The following is a 13,806-nucleotide window of genomic DNA, read 5'->3' on the forward strand; positions in this document are numbered from 1 at the left end:
GTATGTACGTTTAACTTCGACGTTGTATTAAATGTGTGTGTGTATATGCGCGCGTACACGTGAATGAATGTACTTGTACAGATATAATTTATATACGTACAATTTTCACGCTATTCGTTCGCAGATTAACATTGGATGAAAATGGTATTTTATATAGGCCACGAATATATATCGTTTTTATGAAATTATTAATCCATCTTCGTATCAAAATCGTTAAAACGAACAAGAAAAAGATACTAGTATGTGTTTTATGTATAAACAAGAAAATATTCGCGTCAGTTATTCTATGTTTGTGTACAGCTGTGTATCTTTCATCTTATTATCTATAAAAATAAACTACTTTTTTTTTATCCGATTATTTCGGTTATTCGTAACAATTGTTGTAGAACAAAAATGGCTTGTAAAGTTTTAAACATACAAATCATGGAAAGAAAAAGTAAAGAAAAAAATAATATTTAAATCATTAATATTGATCGATTTATATCTACAAATTTGTATTAAAGACAATTATTAAATTGTTAATAACTGAAATAATTTTCTATCCTGAACGACAAAATATGAAATTTATTTTAATCAAGAGTAATATTGAATATATAAAAAAAAAACACAATGTTATGGATAAATTAATAAATCGTAAAAAGAACATTTAGAAGATATAATCAAAAGAATTAATCATATAATAGGTGTATATAAATTATTATTAAAAACAAAAGTTTTTTTAAATAATAAATACATAGATATATATACATTCTATTAAAAATTACAAAAAAAAAAGCCAACAAATAACAAATATCGTTATAAAAATAAAATAAAGAAATAAAGTAATATTTACTGGATAAAACATATCATCAGGAACGGTTGTACTTCAATGTTCTCGAAAGGGTTCTCCCATAAAAGATCAACGATTAAACGTACTTGGAATATATAGTTAAATTAAACGAGGACGGATGGTATCTTAATGAGTATTTTACATCGATCTCGCTGTCGACTTGAAAGCAAACGTCGTGATAAAGTCCCGGAGGACGTAAATTGTCGTAAATCACAGCGCGTGTACGAAACTTGTACGGAGAGGAAGATTCGCGAACCTTATTCATCTTCAAAGTGTAAGAGAAGCATAGAATATTAGATAGGTACTTCGTCCTTCGTGTATGGCCCAGCTCGAAGGCTTAAATAGGAATTATCGCGCAGGCGTCGTTCGAAAACGTAGCATTCTCGTGATTAGCCTTGGTTCGAAGTAATTACCGGGAACTATCGGAAGCATACAAGTGTGTATGTGTCTATACATATGCCTTACTATACTCTCATACATCAACATTAATACGTGATAGTACCAAAATTATGCGAAACGTATGTGCTCTCCTATAAGTTGACAAAGAAGTTAAGTTCGTGTAATTTCTAACGTGACGTCGTTTAGTACTGAACTAAAATCGTTGTAATATAATCGATCTACCTGACAAAGAAATTTTCAACGACTATCTTTTGACGAAGTTGTCGTAAAATTTCTCTGTTTCAATTTTTATTGTAATTATTGAAATTTAAATTATATATATTTGTACAGCGAAATATATAATATCTGTATCCAATATCTATAAATAATTTTAATTTTTTTACGCATTATGGTTATGTATAATTTGTATATTTTCATAAAGATATCAATATTATCTTTTATGGATATAATTAACTTATAATTTTTTTAAGCTAATTATATAGAACTTTTCCTTTTCTCTAAGAATAAAGATAATTAATAAATTATTCTAATCTTTATTATTAAATTTTTTGTTCTGTATAATATTAATATATTCCGACGTAATTTATATTTATATTTAATAGATAAAATACACAAAAATAAAAAAATAAGAATCATTAATATAAGACAAAATATTCAATATCAATCTAATCTACATTTCTAATTTACGTTAATGAACGGACGACAATCTAGTCGAAGTAACAATACTCAGGATGGTTCGATCGACAGCTGGTAACAATATCACCTATCTTAGCTAGATGTGTGAGTATAAATACGCACATATACGCTTCGAAAATGTCGAAGCGGCTTTCAGTCGACGCCAACACCTGGTCGCTTCCTGACATATGGGGCTACGATCCCATCGCCCTATGGGAATCACTTCCTCGGCTAATCTGATAAATTGCCGCTGCACCGTCAAAACCGCCTGGCTCCAGTAATTTGATAAATTGATTGCCGAACAACTGACCGCCTCGACAATACGTCCTCGTTGTCTTAGCCTACTTGTCTCTTTGTTTGATATTACATTCGATATATAGACATATGTGTGTGAGAATCCTTGGAAGATAATAGGAACACGGCCGGCTATTTAATAAGACCGATTGGAATGTGTCCCTTTTATCCGCACACCACAAAATTCTATTGTATTTTTAACAAAAAAAGTCACGAATTATGAAATTTATCATTCGAAATGAAGAATTGTCGGCTTAAGATAAAATTTTTTCTTTTATATCGCATGATTCTTTATAAAAAATAAAAAGAAAAATTGACGATTGAACGAAATGAGGCTATTTAATTACTTAATGAACAATATAATTGTCAAGAAATCAAACATGTAAAAGATTTCGCATGAAAGAAATGTTTTTTTTTTTTTTTTTTTTTTTTTACAAATACGTTACATTATTACAGTTTATTTGAAAATTAACTGTAATAAATATATTTAATAATATTTCATTAATCAAATGTTTTTGAAACTGTACATAATAATCAATTAAGGAATAATGAAAACAGAGATTAATTCGATTCCATCGTTTGATAACAAGGAAACATTTTCTAATCGAAAATAATCCCATTTGAACTATTTCCGGAAGGATTATTTAACACGTCGGTATTTTAAAAATGTGGTCGTAATCTCTCAAAAACGAGCGAACCTTGTGTTCGTCAATGGGTCGTTACATTATATGATGCGTAAAATTCAATGGCAGGAGCGAGAGACGCTCACACGCTCGTAGAAAAATATTTCATACGGTGCACGTTACCGCGGTAGCGAATATGTCGTGATATGTATGTCTCTGTATGAGCTTGGATTATTGGCTCGGTCCATTGTGGCGGCGCGTCATCGATTATCTTCGAATGTTGCTTGTTCGACGATGCAGATAAATTATCTCGAAAGTATTCGTATGAATATATGGTTATTTTCAAATTGCATTCATTTCAAAATTGTATATAATAATAATAATTTTTTTCCACATAGATACAATTAAAATTCTATACGGGAAAAAACTCTTTAAATAAATAGAAAATTTGTTTTAAATAAATAGAAAATTCTTCAAAGAAAATAAAATTGAAAATTTTAATATAAAACTTGTTATATTCGAGGGGAGAAAATTCATGAAAGTCAAATTATGTTATGTTATTGCAGAACGTTCGTGAATAAACTGTAGTAAATATATATTAGTAGTAATATTTCATTTAATAAGTATTTCTAATTGATTTTTATTAAAAAAATTATTCGCTCTTCGATAAGAAAACATTCATTAGAAATATACTACATTTTTCTGACGAAGTACGTATTTTATGAAAAATAATTTACGAAAAATGTTCATTTTCACAAATTACGAACTATAATGATTACACGAAGATCTAAAAAAACCTATATCATTTTCTTAGAAAGAAAGAAAATTGTAGATATTAAATTCATATAAACTCACCTTTTGTGCTTTGCAGGCGGCTGCTAATGGCAGAACATCATGTGGATGAGCAGCGTGTCGATCTCGAAGGCAAAGCCCACAAATTGCGATTTTGCAGAGTGCACAATAGAGAGAAACGGCCTCGCCATTATGATCGTTGCAAACTGGAGTACCTTCAGATCCACGAGAACCTTTGCCACTGCTAGATTGCCAGCTGCCTCGCGGTGGTCCAAGATTGTGAGTCGCCAAGGGACCACGTTTTGGATGACAAGATTCTCTGCAGGCGTCGCAGTACAGTACCTATAAAGATTAAACATTTATTGCAGCCTCCATTTCATTCAAAAATTTTAATTTCTTTACTTTTACTTATTTAAATCAAATTCTTCACATGATTTTGCATCTTAAAAGATTTTTTTATTTCAAACAAAACAAAAAATCGTGATATAATTTATTTATAATAGCATTAAAGCTTTAATTAAAATCCTACAATTAGATATTTTATGCCATAATTTATTATTAAACTTTTAAATTTTATATTTGTCATGATTTATTGTTAAAAGACATATGTATCAAGTTATCTTCTTAATTTGATATAACGCAAAATATTGTAATAGAATGAAAGAGAGAGAGAGAGAGAGAGAGAGAGAGAGAGAGAGAGAGAAAGAGAAAGAGAGAGAGAAAGAGAGAGAGAGAAAGAGAAAGAGAGAGAAATCTTCATATATATACTGTAGATGTGTTATTTTCCTAAGTCATTCAGGAAATACGAGCGACTCTTTTGAGGGCAACCATATTTAACAAAAAATATGAGCATGCAGAGTCATCGTGTTAAATCATAGGATTAATTTCTGTGCATTTCTATGACGGATGCACTTAGTAAATATGTTTGCGATGAAAGATATGATAGACGTAACCTAGTAAAAAAGAGAAATAAGGAAACAATGAAAATTAAAATTCTTGATAACACGTTTTACGTTCGGAAAAAAAATATTAATCAATTTATCAATCTCAATATTGCGAATAAGTTATATAATCGATACGATTGAAGAAGAAAATTTCCATTCAGATAATATTTTCCATGAAAATTATATAAACTCAATCAAAATAATTCGTTCATTATATGTTGGTATAATAATTTTTCAATTCACAATTTATCTTAAATCATTGAATTGCTTTAGAAGATAATAAACAAATAATAAACATAATGCTTTCGAAAAAAAACAAAATCGTAAAAAATATTTTATACTTTATGAGTAAACGTCGTAATAGATCTCACAAAGCATTTAAATTGTCATAATTTCTTAGAAATCTTTTCTGCAAGGATGCAGGAATTGTCTTTCGGTTTGAAATACTCTGCCATTTAAAATGTTCGTCTACAAATTCATAGGAAAAATTTTCATTGAAAAGATTTTCATAGGAAAGATTTTTCTTCACAATCAAGACAGAATATTTGCAAAAAAAAAAAAAAGATCCAAGAAAACGTGCTGCTTTGACAAACATCGAACTTTTCATTTCATTAAATTATATCAAAACAAAAAAAAACCATTCATATAAAATAAATTTTCAATTAATTCGATAAACTAAAAGGACATTATTTTTTAATATAATTCATTGCAAATTAATCCACTTTGCTCATGAATTCCAATTGACATTAATTAATTAATATTAATTTGTCTTACGAAGTACGAAATCGTTGAAAACTTAATAAAAAAAAAAAAAAAGAGAGAAAAAAGAGAAAAAAGAAAAAGAAAAAGAATCATTATTTCTTCGAATGATCCAAGGTTTGTAACGAAACACGAACGTTCGTGAATTTAAACGAAGCCTCACTTGGCAAGTTAAATAGTTACTCGGTACAATTCCATATTCCGAGCGTCGAGAAGATGACCGCGATACGAGGGACATGAATCTTAACGAGAAAAAGAGAGAAAAAAAAAGGAAAAAAAAAAGAGTATAAGACGTTGTTACCCCTTTTATTATTCCTCCGCTTCAACTATACTTCTCTCTCACTCGTAAGGAGTTACGAAGTAAGTCTTCGTAGGAAGAAACGAAAGGGGAATAAGGATGAGATAGGCTGCTCTGTCTCTGTATGTGTGTCTGTATATCTAAGGAAAAAGAAAGTAAACGAAAAATATACGTCTTACGTTGCAAGTGCCAGACTCTTGTAATAACTTTTTCCTCTCTCTAATCCTACGGTCACTTCCCCCAAACGAAAATAAGAAGAGATTGGGAAGAAAATAATGAGATGAAAACCTTCTCTTTAGCAACACCTGCGCTTCTTTAAGATTATGCATCAAAAATGTTCTTATCTTATCTTATCTATGTAAATATTTTATTTAGCGATTGATTTTTATGAAGATTTATCATCGAAAATAATTACATAAAATAATATCAACAAAATATCTTACAAAAACGTATTCACATAAAGAATATAAACAAATATTTCTTCATCATCATTTATAAAATGAAATATGAAATGCGTCAAATACAATCGATCTTTTTTAATCAAGATTTATACGATTATAAACGTTTACATAATATAACGTGATATACCTTTACAAAATCATTTTTAAAGAGAAAGATACAATATAAACGAATATTGTTCTATCATCATTTTGAAAAATTAAATATGAAATATATCAGATATGTTATTATTTTAAACGAAGTTGATCTAGGTTAATCTCTAATATTTCTGATCTCTAAACATGAAAATTACGGGTTAAGCCAAGTTAGAGAGCTTTGTCTAAAGTTATAAAAGTAAGACAACGAGTAAAGTGGGATAGTTGCACACATCAGAGTCTCGATAAACTAACCTACATCATAGCCATGATAACTTTGGTTCGCATATTACGTATAACATGGTTTGTTACTTCTATTTTAGTTCGGGATGGACGGGAATAGAGGTACAAAGGGTTAAGAGGAGCTATATGTAAACTGCAAACTAAATATTCGATTAGGTATACTAACATGCACATATACATATAATAAATTTATTAACCTTCTATAATGCCATGTAATTTCGAAATCATACACTCATATATCTTATATCAAATCTTATTTCATTTTGTTAATCTTATTTCCTTTTTTTGAAATATTATTTCATTTTAATGCTTACAAAATAAATTGTTAGCTAATATTTGTTAAATATTACGTTATATCATAAATTTTGTATAAAAAGAAATTATCTTTTTATATATAGAAAAAAAAAAAATTGATTTATAAAAGGTTAAAGTATTGTCAAATGTATATATACAGATGCGAGGGCGCACGCGCGCACACACATAACATATACAAAGACAATACACATATACGACACGATTAGCTACACGTTTATTCGATCGTGCAACGAAAAAAGGAAAAGTTTTTCTTCGTATTCTTCGGAAAATACAGCGTAGAGTCGTTGAAAAGAACGACAAGTACTCGTCGCGCTTTTCATCGGATTCTAACGCGATTTCGTTCTCGGCTTTATTGCAATCCGTTGCTTTTCTCTCCTTCTTTCTCGTTCTCACTCGAGTTTAGCACAAGATCGCGAACTTCTATTTACGAACCCTCTTACGAGTATTTACGAACGGTAGAAAAATCTTTCGAAACTGCGCTGATCGATCGGGCAAGTTTGTATTGAAAAGTTCGACGAATCGATTCATTTTGCTTCGACGAAATCTTACAAAATATTAGAAGAACTTGATAATTATTTATCAATTATAAAAATAAAACTTATCCTCTATAAATAACAGACAATAATATCTGTAAAAATTAATAAATAATTAAAAAACGATCGAATCTTTTTTTTTATAGTTGATAAAACATGAAAAAATTTATTATCATGAAGTTTTATGATAAAACGTTGTCATTACTAATTGACGACGATATTAATATAAAGCTATTTTAATACAAAACCTATGTAATTCGTCCAATAGATAAACAAAAAAAATATCATCTATTTCCTTATTATACAATTGATAAAATATAAGAAATCGATTATAACGAAACTTTACGATAAAACTTTATCATCCCTAACAATAAAAATAAAAAATACAATATTTACTTAATTAAATTTAAACATACATACACATATTCATCAATATAGAAATTATACTATCGTATATTCGTTCATTAGATAAATAATATCTGTATGAGAATAAATAAAAGAAATAATTTAGAAAGACGATTGATAAATGAACCGAGATCGATCCGATATCAAAAGATTTTCCCTCAGTTTTGGATTTCTCACGGTTAGGAGGTTGCTCTCTAAATTTCGCCAGACATCGTGAGATCAAGAGTCGATCGTGACTACCCGCGAGATCTATTTTTTGCTTTATCATCTAACTCGCCTCCTTTTGCTCTCTCTCTCTCTCTCTCTTTCTCTCTCTCTCTCTCTCTCTCTCTCTCCCTCTCTCTCTCTCTCTCTCTCTCTCTCTCTCTCTATTTATCTCTCTATCTCTCTCAACCTTACTCTTCTTCCACAACGATGACTTTAAACGATACCGACGTTTCGTCGAAGAACGGCAAACATCAAACGTATCGAAATGAAAAAAACATAAACAAATATAGAATATATATATATATATATATATATATATATATATCACATTTATGTGCTATTTCATTTATTTGATCTATCACCTCGGTAAACGTGTCATCTTCGATTAATTCGAGCGAACGTTCTAATTATATTCCTATTTGTATTCAATTGATAAGAGAATAAAAGATAGTTAGAAAAAAAAAGAGCGAAGAAGATCACGGCTCAAGTGCAATGCAAATAAATCAAGTACCTACTGCACTTTTCCGAGGAATTCACAAGCAACAATCTATCGAAACATTTTTCGATTATTCTTGTCTGTGAGTTTGTTTGTGATAAGAAACATAAAAGATAATTCTGACCTATAAAGATTAAGAATACTCGATGTTGAAATTTGATTACGTCTCTATTAACTCGAATTAAAAACAAATATATTTGATAATGATAAAATGTCATTTTTCTCGAAAAACACGAAGACTCGAAGGAATCGATTTACGTCAAAACTTTTTGATCGATGTCCAAACTTTAAACATGTCTATCAATCTATCTATCTAAAATTCAAACTTCCGACTTGTGTTAGACATTTAAACGAGATCAAAATATATGTTAATGCTGAAAAATAAATGGAGAGAGTTCTTCTTAGAATCGTAAAAGAAATAATAACATAACAATGAGTAATATACTTTAAATTTGCGATTGAATAGAAGGTTGTCCTTGTTTTGAACGACTTTATTATAGCAATCAGTACACGATCGAGGACACGAGAATGTACCATAAATATAATGGTAAACGATTAACGCTTATTATACAAGCGTAACTTTGAAATTGACTGTTGTTTTAACGTCAAGGATATTTCTATCGTAATTTCCAAACGTCATTCAAACGATTACATTATTATTATTCTAGATATCCATGAGTAATAAAACGTTTCAAAATCGTTTGAAAAAAAAAAGAAAAATAGATAAAAAATAAAATCGATTAATTAGAACCTTATTTAATAAATGATAAAATAAAACAACAAGTTTTGAATATAATTTTCTCATTTCTATTAAGTTATTAAAAAGAAATGCAAGGTACGGTTTCCCTAATCCATAAATCGATGCAAATCTTGATTAATACAATTTATAATGAGTATATATATACACATATATATATACATATATATAAATCCATAGATCAAATCTAATTCGTACAATAGTCAGCGTTCAATCAAGCTAATCAAAGCAATCAAGAAAACTAGTTAAACCTCTACAACATGAAATATATAGTATTATAGTATACTATGCTTATACTATATTTATAGTATATTAAATATAACTATATTTGGCAAATATTAATATTTCGATATTATAACGATTTGACGGAAAAATGAAATAAAATAACATGATGGAAGATAAATAGATCACAGATAAATAATACAACATTTATACAGAGAAGAGATTAATCGATCGGAAAAAAAAGGAGAAATCACCTCGCATTGCTCGCAAGCGACGGTAGCTTCACGGGGTTCGCCCTCGCACATCTGGCATTGCATTCTTGCGTTCCTGGATTCTTGATACTTTTCGACAATACGTTGCATAGCCCTATACTTGGGCAAATTATGAGCACCACCCTCGTCGAAGTAGACCGTTTTACGACATACAGGACAAGATAGACAAAGGGTTCCTCCGGATGGTGGGAAACCACCGTTCCCGGGTGTACCAACGTAACTTCCAGGTCGTGAACTAGTCGAAGTACTACCGCAGACGACGCCCGAATCCGTTTCCGAGAGTATTGACAATTTGTCGGCTTCTTGATCAGAGCAAGGAGCATTTGAGGAGTCTGTTGTCGATTCGGGTGGTGAGTCGGGTGGTGCTTGAAGATTAACAGCGCACGAGAGACACAGAGCGTGCCAACAGGGCAACAAAACTGGCTCCGTGAATAGTTCTTTGCAACAAGGACATCTCAATTCGTCCTCCATTTTCTTCCTTTTGTTTCTTTTCTTTTTCTTCCTTTCAACGAAAGTTGTTTAAATTTTTTGATTTTTCAAAATTATTTTCGAACAATCAAATGTTACCTTATTACAGGTAGCCGTTAGAGAATCGATTTAATAGACGAGTTCAAAGTATAAATTTCAAGGACAAAGAGGAAAGATTTTTTTTTTAGTTTGTTTTCTTTTCCTTTTCTCTGTTTTTTTTTTTATCTTCTCTTTTATGAGCGGCGCGCCGCTCGGCTATACGCGGAAACGCGCGTCCGTTCGCGTCATCGTCATCGTTACGACGACGCACTCACACGGCACTCAAATCTCCACCACGAGTTCCACGGATCGCCGCAGGAAAGGTCGAAGGTGACGGTATAGCGCATCAGACTATGGGTTTACTTTCCTTCTTACTCTTTGAGAGTTCACTCGCGATCTGTGCGCGCGCGAATAAAAGGAATATCGAAGAGAGTGAAATTCTATTTGGCTTGTTTTGGCAAAAAAAATAGTATTTCGAAGGATTACTTCGATTTTTATTTTATGATTGTTCTTTTTCTCTTTCTCTCCTCTTTCTCTCTCTCTCTCTCTTTCTCTCTCTCTCTCTCTCTCTCTCTCTCTCTCTCTCTCTTTCTCTCCCACTCTCTCTTTTTCTGTCTTTATCACGAAGACAAGTGAATGAGTGAGATAAGAATATTCTACACGAAAAAACCGTCTTGCCTGGACGCCGGCGGCGGGTTGACTGACTCCGTACACGGAGTCAAAGAACCGACGCGCAGCCGCGTCCGCGCACGACGCGCATCTCAGTACCGTAGTTGATCTATTTAGTACCCCACTCTCTTTTCTTTCTCTTTGTCCTTTTTTTCGATTTTTCTTTACTCATGAAATTATATATTGTTCTTCAATTTTTTTTTTGTATATTATATTTACGATAATCAAAGTTTAAACGGTTTATTTTCTTAATTCGTAATTTGTAATACAAAGTTATTAGTTACGATTAAATTGTTTATTTTTTAAATTCTTTATGTGCACTTCATAAGAATGAATCAGTAATGTTCATTTATAAAATTAAGTATATACATAGATATATATACATAATTTATTTATATGTTATTTCCTGTATTCTAATTATTAGTATTGGAAGACTCATATTTTTTAAAAACTGAAATCAATTTCTATGTCATTAAAAGAACTTTTCTTAAAAATTTTCATTTCAAAGGTACGAAAGGACGTGTTAAATTACATTAAAAAATTGTAAATTAAAATATATCGAAATATATCGAACTGTCATTTTGATATTGATAGAATGTCTTCAGGCTTTTCTTCTATTAATTCATGAGATAAAATAATAATAATTGCTGAAAAAGACGGAGAAGAAGAAGAGAAAAAACGAACAGAGATAAAAAAAAATGTTACTAATGGATATCGCGAAATGCATCGCGTAATGGCGGGGTTCGATGAATTGAAAATTCTCGATCAGAGAGACATTGCTTTTAAGTATATTCCCTATGCTCAATGATACGATCAACAATGGAATTGTTCGCTACGTTCTTCCTATACCATCGGCTATACCGAGTTGAACGAACAAGCCGTTACTTCAGAATCTTCCACGCGTAAAATCCAGACTTTCTGTCAACGACAAAGTATTTTGTCGTAATGTATGTTATCATAATTTATTTTATAAATCATATTTTTTCTTTAAAAACTCACATCGTTAATTTTTACAAATAAAAATAAAATAATCTTCTGCTTGAACGACAAATTTACGTTAAATTTTATAGTATTCTTTCCTCTTCTTTTCCTTCTTCTTCTTCTTCTTCTTATTATTATTATTATTATTTATTATGATATATATGATATTTTAAAAATAAATTATATTAACTCGATGGCTTCTCCATCGATGACCTATTTTCTAAAAAGTAAAATTGAAAGAAAAAAAAAATTAAAAAAAAAAAATTAAAAAGAAAAAAGAAATAAGGAAAATATTCGATCGAGTAATAAATGATAAAAATAGAGTTTCGTTTGAGATACAGGAGAAAAAGGTGCAAGATGAAAATGAAAGAGGGGAAAGAAAGAGGACAATGGCTAGGAACGGAGGGACGAGAAGAAGAGGGTAGGAAAACTCGTACAGGGGTTCGAATTCCGACGCATTCTGGCTAGGTGGGTTTCGTCTACGTTTCACGAATAAAACGAGCGAATGAGCAGATAGAAAAGAAAGAGAGAGAGAGAGAGAGAGAGAGAGAGAAAGAGAGAGAGAGAATAGAAGAGAAAAGTAGGTTCTTCTGGACGTCCAAATTTAAAATGCAGAACTTTCCACATATACATAACTATGCACGTTTTCAGGTTTAATCGATCTGTAAGACTCGTCTTCGAAATGTCATACGAACTATTACGGAGTAGTAACGTTAACTAAACTTTCTCGACTAATATGAACGCTTCGTTGAATAAAGATAGAACGCCAAAAGACGAGAGCTACTAATCAGAGTCATTTTATCAAAGAAATGTCAGTTTGCTCGAAGCAATCATACATGTGTATAAACTAATTTATGTTACTTACGGTGAATGTAAATGTCATAAATTTATATGTATAAAATGTCCTATATATATATATATATACCATATACATCCTATACATTTTATATACATTCCATACAATTCTTATATATACTTTATGCGTATCCTATAAATCCTATATACATTTTATATATCTATGAAATATCTATATATTAAAATTGAATTTGATATAAGTGCAGGACTACATAAACGGAAAGAATATATATAGCTTGAATTAAACGAATGTGAAAGAGTATCTTAAAATGTTTCAAAACTATCCTTTTTGATAGTTATGTACTCGTTCATATATAAAATATATATATATATATATTACAGAGAGAATGTACATTGTTCCGTATTTATTGTAAAGAGACTATCATGAACCATCCAAGAACACCATTCTTATTCGAAACGATCGTAAACACCGTATGGACCGAACAACCAACGTCCGAAGATAATACTTTTGAAAATAATGACGTGAATCGCCTTCGGGATCGCAATAACGTGCTTCTGCGCATTAGTTCCAAATTCTTCGACAATAAGCGAAATATATTGCGCTTTGTTTCCGATAATATATCGAGATCAATGCAAGTTTAGAAATAACTGATCCATGAAATTCGAACGATCATTATTATAAATGATGTGATTGTCGATCATTATATAACATATTACTCTTTCATTTTAATTTATGATTTTCCAATGTAATTTCACATATTTCTTGAGATGAAAGTTTTTAATTATTATAAATGACCCTTATTGTTATTCAACTCATGACAAATTTTTTTATATTTTAATTTACAATTTTTTAATATAATTTAACACGTCCTTTCGTACTTTTGAAATGAAAATTTTTAATTATTATGAACGATAATTATTACTCACCTTGCGACAAATTATTCTATATTTTTATTTATGTATTTTCGATGTAACATCGCATATCTCTTTATACTTTTGAGGTGAAAGTTTTTAATTATTATAAACGACGCTTATTAATTATCTTATGACAAATTACTCTATATTTTCATTTATAAATTATCTACGTAATTTCATATGTCTCTTTATATATTCAGAATGAAAGTCCGTAATTGAATTGTAATATATAGTTCGATTAATACTATTAAGTTGATTCATA

General features: G+C 30.2%; 1 protein-coding gene across 3 annotated transcripts in view; it reads right to left on the reverse strand.

Moving 5' to 3' along the window:
• The window catches only part of Trim9 (E3 ubiquitin-protein ligase Trim9), a 100,325-nt gene extending 89,472 nt beyond the window's left edge, over nucleotides 1-10,853 (reverse strand). For all 3 annotated transcript variants that reach the window (XM_035878339.2, XM_035878338.2, XM_035878340.2), the window contains exons 1-2: nucleotides 9,639-10,853; nucleotides 3,676-3,954 (exon numbers count right to left, since the gene is read on the reverse strand). In XM_035878339.2, coding sequence (XP_035734232.1) covers nucleotides 3,676-3,954; nucleotides 9,639-10,127 — 768 coding nt within the window. In that variant the 5' untranslated portion in view covers nucleotides 10,128-10,853. The remainder of the gene's footprint in view (nucleotides 1-3,675; nucleotides 3,955-9,638) is intronic.
• Nucleotides 10,854-13,806: the final 2,953 nt, after the last annotated feature.

The sequence above is a fragment of the Vespa mandarinia genome, chromosome 1, assembly GCF_050613455.1.
Source record: "Vespa mandarinia isolate Hongniang chromosome 1, ASM5061345v1, whole genome shotgun sequence".
NCBI lineage: Eukaryota > Metazoa > Arthropoda > Insecta > Hymenoptera > Vespidae > Vespa > Vespa mandarinia.